This window comes from Lactuca serriola, chromosome 1 (genome assembly GCF_051521515.1).
Source record: "Lactuca serriola cultivar US96UC23 chromosome 1, Lser_US96UC23_V15, whole genome shotgun sequence".
NCBI classification, from domain to species: Eukaryota; Viridiplantae; Streptophyta; class Magnoliopsida; order Asterales; family Asteraceae; genus Lactuca; species Lactuca serriola.
This window is the reverse complement of record NC_136408.1, coordinates 100094102-100116163: the sequence shown is the minus strand read 5'-3', so window position 1 is coordinate 100116163 and position 22062 is coordinate 100094102. Positions and strand designations below refer to the sequence as shown.

The following is a 22062-nucleotide window of genomic DNA, read 5'->3' as shown; positions in this document are numbered from 1 at the left end:
TTTTTCCACGTCGTGGGCTTGGTCGTCACTGCATGCGTCATCCCAAGTTGCATCTGAGGGACTCCCGGAGGTGTCAGAAGACTTGCCACGTCGTGGTATCTGACAGTTTTGGGGTTTCGCGCCCCGAACTTCAGAAATTCATAACTTTCGTATACGAACTCCGTTTTCGACGTTCTTTATATCGACGCGAAGGTGAGATTATGCTCTACAACTCTCGTTTAGACTCCATTGGCTAATTTTGACTTGATTTTTAATATATTATAAGTATATTACTTATATATTATTTTTAGTAGGCCGGGACAGGAAAACTCTGTTCGAAATTCATAACTCCTTCATCTGAACTCCGTTTTCGTCTGTTTTTTTATCGTTGGACTACTATTAATGAGATCTTCAATTCTCATTTAGAAATTTTTGGCTAAATATCACTCAATCTCTATTTTGAGTATTCGGGTTGCATACCGCTAAGTCGAAACTTCGAAAAATCATAACTTCCTCATACGAAGTCAGATTTGGGCGTTCTTTTCATGCACGCTCTCGGTTTAAGGAACTCTACAACATTCGATTAGATCACTAAGGCTAAATATCGCATTAATGTAAATTTCACTTTTTACGTCATTCAGCGTTGCTGGTTCTGTCGCGAAACTTCGACTGGTCATAACTTCTTCGTTATAACTCGGATTTCGACATTCTTTATATATTCGGAAACCTCGTTTCAACTATTACAACATTATCCATAGATATCGGCTTTATCTAAAATTTCATTTTGATGCTTATTTTTATTCTTAATTAAATTAAGACACGCAATTAAGCAATTAAGCACGAAACACATAATACACAAATAATACACTTCTATTATTTCAAAACGGGTTACAAAGGTTAACCTAGACTACTATATCAATATTAATGACGAGCCCGGAAACACAGGAGTTACATCGTCACATTTTGATAATCTAAAAATGAAATTTTTGGGTCTAAAGTTTTGGATGTTACAGTATGATCCTAAATGATAAGGAAAACTACCCAAAAACGTGCATAAAATGGCATCGAACATGGAATCTTGGAAGGTAGCGGCTTCTTGTATTGGATTACTTGTTGCTGATACAACATGTTGTTCATCTTAAGAGACAAAATGATAGGTCGTCCCTAGAGTTGGTTTAGTTTAGAAGCGAGGATATGTGTCTCTATTGTCAAGAAAATGGTGTTAAGACCCATAAACAATTCATAGTATCTTATTTTCTTTAGATTCACTCAACCTCTTTGATCCCTAGATCGCATGTACACTTTCCATATGCGCAATGAGGTATTGGTGATATGTGATATGTGCATATTTAGTCATGTATTTTGTACATATTTCTAATACTTTTAGCTACAATTATGTTTATTTTGGGACATAATGTACTTATTATGTTTGAAATCTATTTTGTAGTAGCAAAGACATGCTCAGGATGAAAAGGAAGAAAACAAGGAGCTAGAAGCTAGAATGAATGAGCTAAGGCAAAAGAAGACAAAGAAGGCTTGAAGATAGAAGACCACGTCATGATGATCATCCACCACAATGTGGCTAATGTAAGATTCTCGACGAATGAGCTGACTTGGAGAATACGAGATATCCATGAAGACCACGACGTGGTGCCTTTTAACCACATCGTGGTGATTGATATGTGCATAATTAGTCATATATTTTGTGTTAAATCTTAATACTTTTTGGCTATTTTAATACATATTATGAACGGAAGGTACTTAAATATGTTTAAAATGTATTTGTAGCCTAAAAGATGAGCTCGGAAGCAAAAGGAAGTAGAAAAAGCGATAGGAAGCTTAGGAACTAAAGAAAGAAGAAAGAAAAAAAAAATCCCTGAAGAACTCGGTGAGTTGGGTGCCTACTCACCGAGTAGGCTCGAAGATTCGCGAACAAACAATAGTCCTTATCGTATATGGAGATTAAGAGGTGGACTCGCCGAGTCGGTCTATGGACTTGACGAGTAGCCCCTGTTTTTAGAAAATATATAAGGGACTTTAATTCACGAATTTGGGACTTCTCTCTGGAACCGTTGGGGATAAAATTACGATTCAAGTTGCAGCTGAAGCTCTGGAACTCGAAGATCAAGTTGAATCATTCGATTTTGGGAAGATCAAGGCAAATCAAGTGTACTCTTTACCCAATCTTTTGTTTGAACTATGTTTGCATCAATTAATTTCGTTTTTGAGTTGTTTTCTACTTTAATTATGAGCTAAAAACTCATAACTTATGTTTAGGATAGATGACTTTATGAATATGGTTTGATTTTATGATTGGATTAATTTAATTTCGTGATTTTGTTTAAAGCTTGTTAAAGATCCTTATGTGTTAATTACAACTATTTTCTGTTAATTAACCGGCATATTAAGTTGCATGAACATCTCTTAATTGCTAATCTCATATGATTTATGTGAAAACATTGTTATATGCCTAGGAATAGCGAACGTGAAACTAGGGTTAACTAGAAAATAGGAAAATTAATGTGTAATCTTGTGTGATGAACCATCAGCAAGAGGTTAATTGAATTAGTAATTTGATTAACTACGACAAGTCTTACTTAACCCGAATGAATAAACTAGAAAATCTAATAATTTAATCACTTGATCAATGCTTAGATTGATTTGTTTTCTAAGGATTACTAATAGCGAACGTGAACCTAATCACACTAATCGATAGCCAGTGCTAATTAATCCATTGCAGTTGTCATAAAATCAACCATAGGAATAAACGATTCAAAACCTAAATAGAAGTCTTTCTTATTATTGAATTTAGTTGATTTTCATTTGCTTAGTTGAGTATTGATTAAGTATTTAAGTTTCTAGTCTTGCAAAACTAGAGAAAACCATTTCTTTTATTGCTTGTTTTTTAGATAATATTAGTAATTAGATTAATTGTCATTCCATGTGTTCGATACCCTGTTTGCTAAACTATACCACCAATCGATAGGTTCACTACCTTTTGTGTGTCTAATTTATATTAAAAAGTATGATTAAAACTAGTGCATTCAACACACATCAAAGTTTTTGGCGCCGTTGCCGGGGAACGGTTCTAAATTTATTTTGATTACTAGTGTTCTCGATCCTTTGTGTAATATTTTCTTGCACAAAGTTGCTGCTTTAGGAAAAGTTTTAATTAGGTTTAAGTTTTAGTTTCTTTTCTTTTATAAATTTCGTTTTAATTTTTTTTTTCTGTTTTAACCTTGAACTCGTCGAGTCCGTTCGCACCGACTCGACGTGTCCAAGGCAATTTTCCAGTTTCATTTTTCTGTTTATTTTATTCTTTTTACACGTGGTCTTCTGTTTATTGAAGATTGTTTATGACCCGTGGATCAAATTCATCCTTGATTCCACCACTTGAAAACCCAGAATCATCGTTTCGCAAGAACAAGGACAAGACCGAAGAAGATACTCCGAAGAAGTCACCTTTCAAGAGTCCTAAATCGGTTTTTAGCAAGAAGAAGGGAAAGAAAGTGGGGGAATCCATCAACACGAAAGAAGAAACCGAGTACGAGACCGAGAAGGAGGAAAGCATTACCGATTTTGAAGAGATTGATCACGAAGGAGAACCCTAAAACACCATTGCCAACATTGCCGACCTTTGGATGGAGGCATACAAAAAGAGGATTTGAGACAACACTAGTCCGGGGCTTGTGCAACCTGCCATACCAGCCACTACCACGTTTGAACTTAAGGGGCACATCCTTACTGCATTGAAGGAGATTCCTTTCACCAGAAAGGATTATGAAGATGCATACAAGCACCTTGATGAAGTTAACGACATCGCCTACTACTTCAACATTCCAACTGTACCTATAGAGACGATGTTATTGAGGATGCTCCCTATTACTTTTAAAGGGGCTACAAAGGATTGGTTAAAACACTACCACCGGGAGAGATTACTACATGGGATAAGATGCATGAGGAGTTTCTGGAACAATTTTGTCCACCATCTAAAATTGCTAAACTCAAGAAGGCCATTGCCAATTTTGAGCAACAAGTGGGAGAGTCTTTATTCGAAGCATGGGAGCGCTACAAAGGTCTACTAAGGAATTGCCCACAAAATGACCTCAATATGCAACAAGAAGTGTCAACCTTCTATGATGGAGTAAATGTCACTACTAGATAATTACTCGACTCTCAAGACCCTTTAACGAAGAAAAATCCGGCTGAAGTTAAAAGACTCATTAAAGAATTATCTAAGCACTCTAGATAATATCATAACCAAGGCACGAATTGAATCAAGGGGTGGTGAACTTTGTGAATGATAGCATGACATCTGTGATGGCGAAATTGGAGAATATGGAGCGAAGGATGACTAAGATGGACCAATCCATCCATGCCATTAGAGTGGGGTGTGAAAATTGTAGCGTACCTCACCTTATAAGGGATTGCGATCTTGATGAGAATGGGAACTGGAAGGCGCAAGTGTGTTACTCGAGTGTCGATAAATACGACGAAGATTGGCGAAAACCAAAGAGAGAATGGCTAACTTATGTTGAGTATAAAAAGGCTAAGAAGGAGAAATATAAAATGAAGACAAGGTAAAATGAAGACAAGGGGTTTTTTCCAAAAAGAGGAACCAGTACAAGAGAAGAAGCTAGATTTTGAAGATATGCTCACAGGACTTGCAGCTGCGTCCGAGAAAAGACACAACGAAACCAATGTTGCAATAAGAGAACAACAACTCATCATGAAAGAGCAACAAGCGTTAATGAGAAACCAACAAGCCTCCATTCTTAATATTGAGAAACAAATAGCCCAACTCGCACAACAAGTCAACCAAAGAGAAACTGGTGAACTTCCAGGTAATCCCAAAAAGAACCCGAGAATAGCACATGTGTCTGAAAATAATTTTTATCCTCTGAAGCCAATCCATGAAGTGGAAGCAAAAGTGGAGCTTGAAGATGCAGAAACAAGTCCAGAATCGCAAACTGTGACATCGACTCGACAAGTACATAAAATGGACTCGATGAGTCCGTAGCCTGCTAGCAAAAATACTTCATATTTAAAGCCATATCAGCCACGCTTACCATTCCCAGGCTGAACCATTCAGAATAAGAAGATACAAGAGTGTAAGAAGATCATAGATCATTAAAGGGCACTTCAAGCGAACAACCCATTTGTTGAAACACTCCTTCGCACGCAAAAGTATGCATCCTTGCTTAAAGAGCTTCTCACAAACAGAAAGAACATGGAAGAAGTTTCGGAAATAGTGTTGAATGAACTTCCAGAAAAGATGGGTGATCCGGGAAGCATCACTATACCTTGCCAATTTGGAAATTTGTTTACTACTCAGGTGTTAGCTGATTCGGGGGCTAGTATCAATATTATGCCCTACTCTTTCTTCAAAAAGTTAAACCTTCCAGAACTTAAACCTATGCACATGACTATCCATTTAGTTGATAAAACGGTGGTCCATCCGAAAGGAGTTTGTGTAGACCTTCTAATAAAGGTAGACAAGTTGGTGTTTCCTATTGACTTCGTAGTTGTGGACATGGAAGAGGACCCCAAGATTCCAATCATCCTTGGAAGACCATTTTTGATACCGCATGTGCCATAGTTGATATGCGGGAATCAACACTTACACTTAAGGTAGGGGATGATTCGGTTGCTTTTGTCACTAATCAAGAAAAGGAGCATGAAAAATCAATTGAAGATAAAACCTCATCAATGGAATTGGGTGATGAATTGCTAGAGAGAGAGTTAGCACTTTTGGAAGAAGATAATGCAAAGCAATATTCTTTAGATAAAGAGTTTGATGCTCAAGGTGATTTAAAGGAATTGGAAAGGTTACTTGAAGGAGTTGAGGACAACATTGAAGAAATAACCTCAAAACTTGATGAAAAGAATTTGAAAAATGAAGAAGAACTTCAAGTTGATGAGAATAAGGATGACAAGGACGCTAAGGTTTTGGAAATTGAAGAACATAGCTTTTCTACTAGATTAAACCCGATATGTCAAGAAGAAAAAAGGGATAAGCTAACCACAAGAACAAAGCCTCGCGCTTCAGTTTCTACAAATTTTTAAATATTCACATTTAAATCACCGGATTCTCAAGCATATGAAGAAAATGAGGAAGAAGTATTCACCTTGAGTGATGATGAGATGATGATTGAAAAGGCGATCGAGGTAGATAAAGGAGGAATGGATACAATGGGGAACATGGTAGAAGAAAGGAAGAAGAAATATGGTAAGGGGACAAAGCGTAAATATGAAGGTAATGATACCAAAAGAAGAAAGGAGGAGTTGAAGAAGGCATATAAGAGAAGAATCCATGCTTACAAAATGAAGTATAAAGCACAAAGGATTAAGCAGGAATTCCCGATGGATGAAGCCGCTGAAAAGTAGAGCGGGAAGGAGTCCAGCTAACGACTCCTCAAAAAGAAGCGCTTTCGGGAGGCAACCCGATCTTAGACTTTGCTTTCTTTTAGCTTCTCTTTTTCATTTTATTTTTCGTCTTTTATTAGTTTTTCTTAGGATTTATCTATCTTAATCTTCTTCTTTGTTTAAAATGATTGCTTGAGGGCAAGTAAAGCTTAAGTGTGGGGTATGGTGGCATAAATTTAAAGAACACAAAAATTTCTCATAAATTTCTACACATAGTCAAACACTCGATGAGTCTGAATTCTTACTTGGCGAGTCCATTTGAAAAATCATGACAATTTTGCAGAATCGCGCATCTACTCGACGAGTAGGTACCCCTACTCGGAGAGTCCATGTTTTAATCAGAAAAAAATATTTTTACAATCTGTGAAATTATGGTTTTTACCCTAATTGGTAAACTTTAGTCGCATTCATAGCCACCATAACACTCGACGAGCAAATCGCCTCTTAAGCATTCACCTTCAATTTCTTGTGATTTCTTCAAATTTCCATCAAAAGGTAACATCTTTTACTTCTAATCTTCTTAAAGTCCCAATCTTTGGTAGAATAATGACCAGAATTTGTAGAAATCCCGATTTTGAACTTGACTTGGATTTTTAGGGATTTGATTTTGGATGAGTTAGGTTGTTATAGTTAAATTTTCTTATGAATTTATGTTTGATAGACATCCCTAAACAAACCCCTAGAACAAATTTGGATTTTTGATGGATGATTTGATCTAAATCTAAACATAGAATCGCGATGAACTGTTCATGCTACTCGCCGAGTCGGTTCGTGGACTCGACGAGTCCATGTTGCAGTGACACTTAATTTTTTCATTTTTAATTTGTCTATGTTATGTTTGTGTGTTTTGGGTTTGGTTTTGTAGAGAAAAATGTCAATGAGGGGCCAAAGCTCTCATGGAAGCGGACATAGGGATATTCCGTGGTTAAATTTTCCTCAAATCACATCCAAATCATCACTAGTCCGAGCCAAGAAGAAATTAGAGATATTGATGAGGAAAGAGATCTATGTGCCCAATGATATTGATTGGCATTGGATTGGACAGTTAGGATTGGAGGAGGAATTAACCCCATACTTGGTCAAGACCTTTATATGCATAATGGGGTGATGGTTACATGTGATGGGTGGAACCAACTTTTCACAATCCAAGAACCAGTATACCAAGAGTTGTGCTGGGAATTTTTCTCAACCGTCTCCTTCCAAGGTGGTAGCGATTACTACAACCCTGGGGTCCTAACTTTCTGTCTTGGCGGGGAAACTCTCCGATGTAGCATAACCGAGCTTGGTTGGAGGCTAGGAATATATGGTCAATCTGTGGTAATGTCCAAAGCTTTTGGGGTATTTTTGGAGAACTGCCATAGAGATCTACCCGAGGAAGTGGTTGCTTCTACTTAGTGGAATACTATTGCTAACCGTGTTCATATACCATCTTCCGCTCAAGAAGGGAGTATCCTTTCTCCCAACCACCGTTTGATCCACCGCCTTGTTGCAAGCACCATCAACATGCGTAAGGACGATGACAAGGTTCCAAACCTCAACATCTTCTATTTGTGGAGCATTATCACTTCCGACATATTTTGTAACCTTCCTTATTGCTTGGCTAGATACTTGGGGGAATGGGCGGTTAAGGAGAGAATCACTTCTAAGATCAATGGTGGAATGTTTGTGACTCGATTGGCGAGGATGTTTGGGATATTGGAGCAAGGGTCCGGTAACTATTTGATGATGGTACCCACACCTCCTTTTAGTATCACGTTGTATAGGAGGGTAAGGATTATGGTGGTGGCCATGTTACCATCCCTAGTAATGATGCAATATTAGCGCCCGAGGAACCGGGTCGGTGGGTCCGACCAAGGCATGAGCCTGTCCGAGAAGATCCACCGGTAATTCTGGTGGATGATGAGTTGTCGATGGACTGGTACAACGTGGAATTGAGAAGGTACCAAGATGATCTTGGTCAGAGCATGAACTATCATAATAAGTCATTTGTTTATTTGTTTCATCAAATGAATATTACACCAAGACCTGGGCCAGAGTATCCATATGTACAGAGTTGGGATGAGAGAGTGAGCCAAAGACGGAGCGAAGCCGGAGGAAGCGGTGTTGGTGATGATGAGGATGGAGATGAAGATTGATTTATCCTTTTTATTTTTAGTTGATTGTGTGGTTTCCTTGAAAGAATTTTTATTTTGTTTGGTTTGTTTATTTGTTTTAAGTTGTTTTGAACGTTTAGTAATTTTTAGGATTGATTGTTTTTCCTTTTTATTACGCGTGTTTGCCTTTGGTATTTTCAGAATTTGGATAAAAGAGTGGAGTGAAAGAGTATAGAGCGTAAGAGAATATAGCGTGAAGAATCGAGTCTAGACGAAAGAATAGAAGTTTTAAAGTCCAAGGTTGAGTCCGGCAATGAAGAAGGTTATAGAGTATTTACTGAAGAGAAATGAGGGAAAGTATTAGTTTATATTACCCCCATACATCAGAAACGAATCTGGGAAGAATACAAGTTTTTTTTTTCACACAACGGTCTACTCGCCGAGTGCATCTTATGGACTCGACGAGTCCATGTGGAATTTCGCGACTTTTCTACCAGTCATGCTACAACTCGTCGAGTTAGCATATCTACTCGTCGAGTCACTCGATAATTTTTTTTCAAGTTCCCTATTTGACCACACTTGATACGGCCATTAGTTATGTTCTTTGAAGATCATTTTCCGAGCATTTTCAAGAGTTTTTTTTCTGCATATTTGGAGCTGTACCACTCGAGATTTTGACACCCAAGACATGGATGAGTTGTTCCCATGTCTAAAGTCAATTGAAGATGTAGCTCAAAAGAAGAAGATCAACCTCGCCACTACTATCTCAGGGGAGTTTGTTCCAATTCTCTCTTTATTTTATTGTTCTTTAATTGTTTTAACATGCAATGGGGACATTGCATAAATTAAGTGTGTGGTAGTGGGTTGGTTACATTAGTTGAAATTTTAGTTAAATTTTAAATTTTTGAAATTTTTGCATAAAAATTGCTAAGGCTAATTTAGAAATTTTTGGTAAAAGCAATTAAATACCATGCTAGTATTGTGTTTAATGATTTTATGAATGTTTAGTTGAGCCTATATACATTCTAGTGCATTTGTGGCCTCCTTTATTCTAGTGAACTCATAGGACAAAACATAACCTCGCTTAGTTTGAGGAGTGCAATATGTTTAGCATCGTGTACTTGAAATGTATCCAGGATGACTAATACCTTTAACCAATAAAGGTTAAAGTTGAGCGCCCATGCTTAAGCATGTAGGTATTGAGAGAAAAAAAAAATGAGTTACATGTTAAAAAAAAGAGAGAGAATTACAAAAAAAAAAGTTGTTAGAATTTTGGAGCAGTCAAAGTATGAAGATCAAAAGTTGAAGATACCAAAAATCAAAAAGGTGGTGAATTCAAAGAAATCAAAGATCAAATTATCAAAGAAGTGAAGAATTCTAAAGAGCTCCATAGTGGTATCGAAAAAAAAGTTGTAATTTTCTAGATTATTTATGCTTGGGTTGCTGGACCAAAAATACCTTGAGGTTAGGAAGTTTTCTACGGATGGATTCGGAGGGATGCATAAAATAAGCATTTTTCAAAAGAAGTGGGCGGGTGGTTATGAAGATTATTAGTATTTAGAATTGAGGGAGGGGGTCCTTAGGAAACATTTTAGATACAAATGCATGTGTTGCGGTCTTAGCATAATGACTGGGTTTGATTGGGATTGTTTTATGTGATGCTAGTATGTTTAAAATTCAGTTTTGTTTGGGGGCAAGCAAAAGTCAAGTGTGGGGTATTTTGATATGTGCATAATTAGTCATATATTTTGTGTTAAATCTTAATACTTTTTGGTTATTTTATTACAAATTATGAACAAAAGTTACTTAAATATGTTTAAAATGTATTTGTAGCCTAAAAGATGAGCTCAGAAGCAAAAGGAAGCAAAAAAAGCGATAGGAAGCTGGGGAATTGAAGAGATAAGAAAGAAAGAAAAAAACCCTAAAGAACTCGGCGAGTTGGGTGCCTACTCGCCGAGTAGGCTCGATGATTCGCGAACAAACAATAGTCCTTATTGTATACGAAGATTAAGTGGTGGACTCACCAAGTTGGTCTATGGACTCGACGAGTAGCCCCTGTTTCCAGAAACTATATAAGGGACTTTAATTCACGAATTTGGGACTTCTCTCTGGAACCCTTGGGGATAAAATTACGATTCAAGTTGCTGCTGAAGCTTTGGAACTCGAAGATCAAGTTTAATCATTCGATTTTGGGAAGATCAAGGCAAATCAAGTGTACTCTTTACCTAATCTTTTGTTTGAACTATGTTTGCATCAATTAATTTCGTTTTTGAGTTGTTTTCTGCTTTAATTATGAGCTAAAAACTCATAAATTCTGTTTAGGATAGATGACTTTATGAATATGGTTTGATTTTATGATTGGATTAATATAATTTGGTGATTTTGTTTTGTTAAGCTTGTTAAAGATCCTTATGTGTTAATTACAACTATTTTCTGTTAATTAACCAACATATTAAGTTGCATGAACATCTCTTAATTGCTAATCTCATATGATTTATGTGAAAACATTGTTATATTCCTAGGAATAGCGAACATGAAACTAGGGTTAACTAGAAAATAGGAAAATTAATGTGTAAGCTTGTGTGACGAACCATCAACAAGAGGTTAATTGAATTAGTTATTTGATTAACTACTACAAGTATTACTTAACCCGAATTAATAAACTAGAAAATCTATTAATTTAATCACCTGATCACTGCTTAGATTGATTTGTTTTCTAAGGATTAGTAATAGCGAACGTGAACCTAATCACACTAATCGATAGCCAATGCTAATTAATCCATTGCACTTGTCATAAAATCAACCATAGGAATAAACGATTCAAAACCTAAATAGAAATCTTTCTCATTATTGAATTTAGTTGATTTTCATTTGCTTAGTTGTTAGTTGCTTAGTTGAGTATTGATTAAGTATTTAAGTTTCTAGTCTTGCAAAACTAGAGAAAAACCTTTCTTTTATTGCTTGTTTTTTAGATAATATTAGTAATTAGCTTAATTTCCGTTCCCTGTGTTCGATACCCTGCTTGCTAAACTATACCACCAATCGACGGGTTCACTGCCTTTTGTGTGTCTAATTTATATTAAAAAGTAAGATCAAAACGAGTGCATTCAACACACATCAGTGATCAGATATATATATATATATATATATATATATATATATATATATATATATATATATATATACGAACACTAGGTCAAATGGGGGGACTTCTAGCCGATTTTCTGAGAGGAATTGTGACTAAAACCCCCTGGAAACCTTGGATAAGACCAGGAATTGATTGGAGCTCAAGAGTTGAAGAGATTTAGAAGAATTTTACATAGACTACTCGGTTTGCTAATGTATTGTCTTATTTGCATTGTTTATGTTTGTTTTTCTATTATGATGAGAGGCTAAAATCCTTATACTTCTATTTGGAGAAGATGAACGTGATCCTTATGTGTTGATTTCAATGTGTGGATGATTTATATGTTAATTTTACTAGTGTTTGATAATCAAAACCCTAACATGTTTTAGTTATATCCTTTGTATGCCTTGATATGAGTTTAGTGTAGTAGATGATCATTCTATTTGCATGAACTTGTTTTCCTAGTGGTTTATGATCATTAAATTGCTAGACCTAGGATTAATCACATCTTAGATTAGGTAATTGAAGCTACTAACTTTAACTGTGTTAGAGAGCATAAATAATCTTAATTTATGATTGGTTGCATAATTTGATCATGGGGAAGTAACTATTAGATTCATCATTCATAGTGCAAGTTGTTCTTATTATCAGTTTTGTGTTTAACCTGTGCTTGATCATTGCAAGGTAATTCATAAATTGGTATATCTAGATATTTAATCAGAAAAGCTACTTAATGAATTGATAATCAATATATTCTATCCATTAGATATCAACCATAGGAGAAGGGAAAATCAGATCTAAATAGAAGTACTCTTTAAATCTTAAAGTAATTTCATTCTATTTTCTTGCTTAGCTGTTTTTTTGTTCATAGTTAATTTAGGTTCTTTTGGTCTTGCAAAATCAGTAAACCCCCCCCCCCCACTTTAAGTTTGTTTTCTTAGTTTAATTAGAAGTAGTTATATTAGTTAATTAAATTTTCTTCCCTGTGTTCGATATCCGACTTATCTAAACTATTCTATAATCCAAATAGGTACACTGCGTATAAGTGTATAGTTAGTTAAAGTTTTGTTAGGTTATAAATTTAAAACTAGTATATATTTTTTGTGCACAGTCACCATAACTGTTATTTGTAAGAGTGTCCTTCACCTGCATCTGCTTGGGATAGTTAGAAGCATGAATATAGAATGGCGAATTAACCCCAATTATTTTACCATATTTTTAGATGATTTTGTAAGGTCACATCTTATAATCTGATGAGTCAAACACTACACACTGACCACCAGCACCGACGCTTATGACTAGAGATTTATCCCATTGTAGGGTTAGGTAATATAAATTATTTACTTTGGTTGTGTTAAGAAATTATAGTTATACATACTATGCTTTATTTTCTTGATAATTCGTAAGAAATCATTAGATCATATCATTCATAGTTGAATTTATTTAAATGATTTTGTGCTCACTAATTGCATGATCACTGAGATTAGATGTTCATTAATCATTAGTACTAGGAATTTCAACCAAGATAACTAGTCATAAAATTCAGTAACCAACTCATTAATCCATTGCATTCTAACAAGTCAAACATACAAACGTGGAGGATATGTATTCTAATATAAGTACTTCAAATCTACTGCTTTAAACTAGTTCTTTGCTTTTGTTTGCTTAATTTGAGTGTTTAAACAAGTTTAATATTTTAAACAAAACCCCCTATTTACTTTTATGTATTTAGTTTAATTGTAACCTTATTTATTTGAATCAAAATCATACATGTTTCCCTTGAATTCTGACACCCTTTCTTACCTTATACTGTATTACTTCACGACTAGGTACATTGTCCATTTGTGTTTTAAAACTAGTTGAGATTTGATTTTTTTATATAAATTTAAAACTAATAATACATAAAATAAACGTATCAGAACTCCTATAACACAGGCTACAGCTTAGGTAGCAAGGAAAGTTTAAACTAAAGATAAAGACTACATTATCTTACCAAACGAATATGATAAACACTAAAATAGATATTTCCTTTATAACATTAGATATGGTTATTTGAATATCAATAAGAAAAGGGATAATGACTTAAAAGGGTAATATATTTTTTGATTTGTACACATCTAGTCATCGAGTTTTTTTTCGTCCACATTTACCCGTTCAACTTGTTTAACTGTACACATTTAGTCCTTATGGCTAGCTACTTCAGATAAACCGGAAAAATGACTTCAAATGATAATATATTATTTATTTTGTACTCATTTAATCCTTAATATACTTTTTTTGTACATTTAGTCCTTAATATATTTTTTTTGCAAAACAAATTTTTGTTGTTTTTTTATACATTCAGTATGAATAATGACTTAAAAGGGTAATATGTTTTTTGATTTGTACACATTTAGTTATCGAGTTTTTTTTCGTCAACATTTACCCCCTTCAACTTGTTTAACTGTACACATTTAGTCCTTATGACCGGCTACTTCAGGTAAGCCGGAAAAAATAACTTAAAAGGGTAATATATTTTTTATTTTGTACACATTTAGTCGTTAATATTTTTTTGTACATTTAGTCCTTAATATATGTTTTTTGCAAAATAAGTCCTTGTTGTTTTTATACACATTCAATACTTATGAACGTTTTTTAGGTTTCTCTCATGACATATTATGTGGAACAATCATTAATAAGGTGTTTGGGGTTGTTAATGCATATGGTCACCGCGACATCGACTGTTTGGTTGTTTAGTTCTTGTGTTTTGTACGTCGTAACTTCTTCATACGATCACAGATTTTAACGGTCTTTATATCCACACGTTAGTATTTGATTCTACTACAACTTTCATTTAAATTATTCCTGTTAAAAAAACAATATATTTGTAACTACGATTTTATAAAATAAAAAATTCATACATGCATTTATAAAGAACACATGGATATAAAGATCATAAATAAGCATATATTACTTTTAACGAAAGTAATCTAAATAAAAGTTGTAGTAGACTCAAATACAAACGTGTGGATATAAAGATCGTTAAAATCTATGATCGTTTGAATAAGTTTTGACGTTCAGAACACAAGTCTTAAGTCAAACCATAAGAACTAAGCAACCAAACAGCCGAGGCAGCGGTGACCATATACATAAACATCCCCGAATACCTTATTAATGATTGTTCCAAGTAGAATCTTATGAAAAAAAACTAAAAAATTCGATCATAACTATTGAATGTATACAAAAATAATAAGGATTTATTTTGCAACAAAAAATATTAAGGACTAAATATGCAAAAAAATATATATTAAGTACTAAATGTGTACAAAATAAAAAATATATTACCCTTTTATGTCAATTTTTTCCGATTTATCTGAAGTAGCCGGTCATAAAGACTAAATATGTACAATTAAACAAGTTGAAAGGATAAATATTAATGAAAAATAAACTTAATGATTAAATATATATAAATCAAAAAATATATTTCCGTTTTAATTCATTAACCCATAAGAGAATTGATAATCAACGTTCATGGAAATCATTGTAGATCGTGTAAAGTTTCACTTTCCTTAATATATATTTCAGTAGGTTTTCCCAAACTTCATGCAAAATAATCAAATATTATAACACTCCAAGTTTTTTTTTTCAGGCACAAAAGCATGAATCAACATACTAAAACTCATGTATGTAATGTTCACATTCGTAGTAAGTAGGAACCCTAAAAACATTGTATATATTTGGTATGTATATATACCCATAGTAACCCTAAAAACATTGTATATATTTGGTATGTATATATACCCATAGTAACCTTACATGGTTAACGATAACAAAAAAAAACCATGTTTTCCGAGAGTTGCAAACAATTAGCAGACAACTAAGATCGAACCCGTCGGATTTAACAAGTTTAGAACGTGTCTCACCTCCCAAAGTGTTCACAATGTACATGTTAAAGCAACATATGTCGGTAAATTTCTGCTATGTCTTTACCCAATATAATTTATATATTCATATGTTTGTTCTCTAAAAGTAGATGGACAAAACTATAATGTGAAAACTTTTGTCTTGCTTCACCTATACGTATCAAGATGCATTTAATATCATCATAAGTTCCACATGTGAAGGCTGTGTAGCCTATTAAATCATGACTTTAATCAATGAACAAAACATCAACAAACACTTCCATTTTTTCCTTTGAATTAAATTTCTCACTTTTTTCTCCAAAAGATATAATACATAACATACAAATAGGACATATGATTCTAATTTTCCAAGAGCAACACTATAAAGCGATAATATAAAGATTATAGAATCTCATTCTCAGTTACACATAATATGGAAAACAATTATTCATTTGGTCCTCATATTATTTATAAACAATTACATTTTAGTCATTCATCTATAAAACTTCATGACTTGATAGATAATTTCACGAGTGCAATGATCAAAACGCATTTGTTTAACAATACGACGACCAAAAGAATACTTTTTCCTTGCAGAATATCGAGATTGATATTGATATCGTATGATAAGCTCAGCTTACTTTCGAGTCTAACCAAGATCAGGAACAGTGAAGTGTTCATCATCATCTTCCTCGTTGTTCAAAATCTCGTATCTTGGTTTCTTGTTATTTGGCACGTAGAACTTGGTTTGTCTGTATGAGGTGGCGTTGATCGACTGTGATGCCGGAAGCTGAGGAACTTCGGCAGCTTCATCACCAAAAACGCCATAGTCACTCAACCACTCGAGCGATCCGAATTCCATTGGTTCTTTCTGCACACCAACGAAATACGTTTTCAATATCTCTAACAAGTATTAAACAACTTTGATATGTGAATACTGAATATATAGTATTGTTATACCTTATCGGAGGATTCAAAATCGGAAAACTGTAGCAGGTCATCGACGGCCCACGACGGGGAACTGTATCCAGAAACTGGATGTGTCGGTACTTTCATGGGAACGACCTGTGGGACGGCGATGTTCTTACAGGACGGTGGTGGTGGTGGTTCGTGGTGGCTCTTCTCCGGCTCATGGGAGGAATTAGAACTAAGAGCTACCCGGATTCCGGTAGCTAAGAAACGCTGGTGGTTGGCAGCAAGGCTACCGGCTGAATGAATCGGTTCATCACAGTCGCGACAGAACAGAGCTCTATCCTCTACACAGAAAATAAATGCCGTTTTCTCCTACAACAATCAATCGCAGATCGATTAACTCAAATACGAATAAAAACGAAGTTCCAAAAAACACGAGAATGGAGTTAAAGAAGTTACTTGGCAAATATCACAGCGAGGAAGCTTATTTGAAAGCGTTTGGAGGAGGAGCCTCTGGTGTTTGCTTGCAAGTTTATTAGCTGCGTGAACTTCAGTATCGCATGTTGCACACAACGCCGCTTCATCAGCACAACAGATCAAAGTCGCCGGAGCTTTCTCACATACGTCACACTGAATCTTCATCTTCTGCAACACAATAAAAACAATTTCAAGATCTAGCGCAGATCTGCATGAAATTTGATGATCTAATGCAAGAAAACAACTAGAATTTTGGTTCTAGTGTTAGTAAAGCAGACTAGATTTTGGAGGAAACCCTAAAATTTTGGAGAGAGATGGGATTGGGTGAGAGATGAAGAAGATAAGGAGGAGGATCAAATGCAAGATAGAGATGAAGACAACTCACAACTGGGAGTAGATATGGGCCCCTTTGGTAGGAATTTGCATGGCTAGGAATGAATATTCGATTGTCGTGGCCATGAATTATTTTAGGTTGTGAATTTATATGTGGACCAAACTTTCAATCCATTTGCTTTGTATTAATTTCCAAAATATTAATAATTTAGCACTAGAAAATGACTTCAAGAACCATGAAATTTGATATTTTTTTTTTTTCGAATTTTAGGGGAGGAGTATTTTTCATACACGGGACATGCATGTTTTTGGAAAAAAAATGTTTTTGGCGTATATGAAATGGTGTTACGTACATATATCTAGTGGATGATGAGGATTCAAGGTGTCGGTAACACGGTTCCAACAAAACAAAATGAAACTTTTAATTTTTTTTTTATTGAAAATGCAACTTTTTTTAATTATAAACAATTAAAGAAGTATTTGTTATAGTATTTTTTAAGGGCTAATGTGATCTTTTAGAGAAAAAAAAAATTAAAAAGGTCCCTCACTTTAATTATTTGTACTCTAGATCCCTGAACTCATAAAATCTTGTTCATTTAAACCATTTTGTAAGAGATGAAGGGGGTGTGCCGGTAATTTTATTTAGGTGGTCATTGACTTTCAAAAGCCGAGTGTTTACCTTTCATGTATGAAATGCCACGTCTGTCAGCACCTCTAAGAAGACAAACTCAATTAGGGTTTTCTTACTCTAACGAAGGAAGGTATTGTGTTAACCACTTAATATTTGCTTTTAAAACATGGTTAATGTTATAATAACCTTTAAGTTTTCAAGATTTTGTCAATTTGATTCAAAGTTGAAATTTATGTGTGTTTATGCTTCAAACTTGCATTAATTTGTTCGTTTTTAGCCCCTAACCGGTTTTTACCTTCAAAGCCGGTCACCCTTAGCTGATTGGACGAAACTTTTGTTGAGTTGGATGCCACGTCATGACAAAAATGCTGACATGTGTGTACAAGTGAAAAAAAAAACATAGTAAATGGAGCTTGAGGGACTCGAACCCGAGTCCACTTCCAAAGGGAGAGAATGAACTAACTTTATGTATTTAATATCTATTTTACTGGAACTTTGAAGTAATAATAATAATAATGATAATAATAATAATTATTATTATTAAATAATAACAATAATGATAATCATAATAATAATAATACTTATTATTATTATTATTATTATTATTATTTGAAAGTGTATGTATACCATTAAATACATATTAAACGTATAAAACTTTTTTATGTTAGAAATAGAGGATGAATAGATTGTTTGGATTCTCTGAAAGTCGTGATTCACTATCAAATTGAAGTATTTTGATGGTACATATCGAACACTCAATTGGATGAAATTCAGAGAACGAAATCAGAGAATGTATGTGAAAATGTTCTTCAAGAAGATGTACCAGAAAAAGACCAAAAACAGCTATATGATTCATGTCTGAAAACTGTCACAAGACAGTTACAAACTGTCATCAAAACTACCAATACCTGTCATAGAACGGATCTTAGGGAAAAAAGGGTCAACTTTCTAAAATTGGATTTTTGATGCATTTTTTAATATAACAACGTAACCCAAATAAAGACCCCAACCAGGGGATTTGCCCCTTGGACCCCGCTCCCAGGGGCGCAACCCTCAGACCCCCGTTCATTTAGGGGCTTCACACCTAAATAATAGTGTACTTTGAATCTTGAAAAACTTGAACAAGTGTGTATTCCTACACCATCCTAACTTGTTTAATATTCAACAATATCATTTTTGGTCAACAAATTTAATCCTATTACACTTAAATAATATTGATGATATTAAATTACCAACAAACCTCCCCCATTTAAGTGTAACCTGATTAAACTCAAAGCAAAACATAAACAACAACAAACTGATGCATAAATGAAATGTCATGACGATTGAATTTCACATTAGTATATTACTCAATCCAAATATTCGAATATTCGGGTGTCACTAAGGATTGAACCCTTTCTATTCAAAGTGAATACATGAAGATAATACACACACCAGTTTACATTCTCATAATTTCTAACTTGATACTATATTTTACTAGCTTGTGACCCATCCTTCAATAAGCATATCAAAGTCAAGTCCCAACTTCTTGAAGCAGCTAAACTTCATGCTTATATATGTAGTTCTTTTGTTCTTGCACCTATAAATGTAAATTTTCAAAGAACTATTAAGAAATAAAATTCCAACCTCCTTAACTTGCAATACTAAACACATACCTTGGGATGACGACTATAATGTGTTTCATTCTTCAGATATCAAGCTTTCCACATTGAACTCAACATCTAATATTACATTAGATGGGAATTGGGTATCTCATTATAAAAGATTTTAAGTGGACTTTAAACCCATCCCTACATCCGCCTTGTGCACAAGATCTCCTGCTAACCCTTTGGTTGCATGATCGACCAAATTCAACTGAGTTCTTACAAACTCCACAAATATCATACCAGTCATGATGAGCTCACGAATCATGCTATATGTAACACCTAAATGTATAGACTTTTCATTGTTCACTTGACTATAAGCCTTAGCCAAAGTTGCAGTACTATCACACCTGATAGAAATGGTAGATATCGGTTTGGGCCATAATGGAATTTCATAAATCAAATTCCTTAGCCACTCAACTTCTTTACCAGCAGCAGACAACGCAACAAACTCAAATTCCATGATTGAGTTAGTAATACAAGTCTATTTCTTGGATGCCCAAGAAATGGCACCTCCTCCAAGAAGAAACACCCAACCACTTGTACAGGAGTGATCCTCTAAGTTGTTAATCCAGCTGACATTAGAATAACCTTCCAAAACAAAAGGATATTCACTAAAAGGTAACCAGAATTTATGGTCCCTTTCAAGTACTTGAATATTCTACTGACAACTTGCCAATGATGTGTACTAGGATTACTAGTATATCTACTAAGCCTTCCCACAACATATGCTATATCAGGCCTAGTACTGATCATGCCATACATTAGACAACCAATAGCTCTTGAATATTCCAGTTGAGACACTGGAGATCATTTATTAGGTAGAAGCTTTAGACTAGAATCTATAGGAGTGCTAACAGGAGAACAATTCTCAAAGTTAAACTTTTTCAATATCTTATCAATGTAATTAGATTGAGAAATTGAAATCTTATTGTTTCCTTGTTTAATTCTTATACCAAGAATTACCTTAGCCTTCCTCAGGCCTTTCATTTCAAAACTAGATGATAAGAATTTCTTGGTTTTATCAACTTCTTCTAAATCAGTATCAAAAATCAACATATCATCCACATATAGACAAATCATAACTACTGTACCAGAAGTATCAAATTTGCTATATACACACTTGTCAGCTTGGTTTAATGCAAAACCATTAGACAAGACAACATCATCAAATTTTTGATGCCATTGTTTTGGTGCTTGTTTCAAACCATATAATGATTTCTTCAACTTGCACACTTTGTGTTCATTTCTAGGCATCACAAACCCTTCAAGTTGTTTCATGTATATTTCCTCATCTAAGTCATCATTCAAGAATACAGTTTTCACATCCATTTGGTGAATCACGAGATTATGCATAGCTGCAAGAGCTAATAATAATCTAATAGTGGAAATTCTAGCAACGGGAGCATAAGTAATAAAGAAATCAATGCATTCCTTTTGTTTAAAGCCTTGGATAACCAATCTGGCTTTATACTTATAATTGTGCCATCCACCTTCATTTTTCTTTTGAGGATCCATTTACATCCTAATGCCTTGCAACCAAGAGGTAAATCAGACAATACCCAAGTATTGTTATGCATGATAGAATTAATTTCATCGTGAATTGCCTCTTTCCATAAATAAACATCCTTAGAAGCCATAGCTTCATCGAAAGTCTTTGGATCCTCCTCAATATTATAACAATATTGATGTTGAGACATGGTCTCATCCCTTGTTCCTTCAACTAAATATAGTTGAAATTCAGATCCAAAAGATTTAGCTTTTCTAGCTCTAGCACTTTTTCTAAGTTCAGGCGCATAATTTGTACCACCAGAAGCATCTTCAGCTTGAGTTGTGTTCTTGCTGAAAGATTGTTGAATCATGTCCCTTGGTATAGGTATAGAAGTAAATTTTTCATCATCAAAGATAGCATCTCTTGACTTTATAACAGTGTTCACAAACACGGAGTCATTAGATTCTAAAACATAGAATCTATAAGCTTTGGAATGCTCAGCATATCCAGTAAACATACAATCTATACCTCCTTCACTCAATGTTTTCTTTTTGGGTTCAATGAGCCTCATAACTGGTCAACAACCCCAAACTTTGAGATAACTCAAATTTGGTAACTTTTACACCAAATTTCATAAGGAATATTCTTACTCCTTTTGTTTGGAGTTCTAATCAAAATATAACATGCAATTAACAATGCCTCACCCCAAAAACCTTCACTTAATCCAGAATAGGACAACATGGAATTAACCATTTCTTTCAAAGTCATATTCTTCCTTTCAGCTACACCATTTTGTTGCGGTGTATAAGGAGCTATGGTTTGATGTATTATTCTAGTTGATTCAAAGTAAATTGGATCATAATACTCAACACCTCTATTAGTACGCAAGACTTTTATTAATTCATTATTATGAAGCTCAACTTGTTGTTTGTAAATTTTAAATTTATCAAGTGATTCATCATTAGAATGTATCAAATAGACATAACAATATCCAGATGCATCATCAATTAAAGTAACAACATACTTTTTGTTTCCAAGGGAAGGTGTTGCATGGAAATCACATAAATC

General features: G+C 34.4%; 1 protein-coding gene and 1 non-coding gene across 2 annotated transcripts; both read right to left on the bottom strand.

Annotated features, from left to right (window-relative positions):
- Nucleotides 1-3979: 3979 nt before the first annotated feature.
- On the bottom strand, nucleotides 3980-4086 carry LOC145080724 (small nucleolar RNA R71). Its single transcript, XR_013695312.1, has one exon. It is a non-coding gene; the product is annotated as a small nucleolar RNA R71 (small nucleolar RNA).
- Nucleotides 4087-15940: 11854 nt separating this feature from the next.
- LOC145096037 (B-box zinc finger protein 24-like) lies at nucleotides 15941-17215 on the bottom strand. Its single transcript, XM_079033818.1, has 3 exons — nucleotides 16878-17215; nucleotides 16467-16790; nucleotides 15941-16377 (listed from the first exon to the last, which is right to left on the bottom strand). Exons 1-3 carry the CDS (start codon nucleotides 17058-17060, stop codon nucleotides 16156-16158), a joined length of 729 nt encoding a protein of 242 aa, XP_078889944.1. The 5' UTR covers nucleotides 17061-17215; the 3' UTR covers nucleotides 15941-16155.
- Nucleotides 17216-22062: the final 4847 nt, after the last annotated feature.

Excerpts from the sequence above, each read along its gene's own strand:
- LOC145096037 (XM_079033818.1), bottom strand. The coding sequence starts at position 17,060 with ATGAAGATTCAGTGTGACGTATGTGAGAAAGCTCCGGCGACTTTGATC. Across the intron at positions 16,791-16,877 it reads CTCGCTGTGATATTTGCCAA|GAGAAAACGGCATTTATTTT; the intron begins GTAACTTCTTTA and ends TGATTGTTGTAG. Across the intron at positions 16,378-16,466 it reads ATTTTGAATCCTCCGATAAG|AAAGAACCAATGGAATTCGG; the intron begins GTATAACAATAC and ends GTTGGTGTGCAG.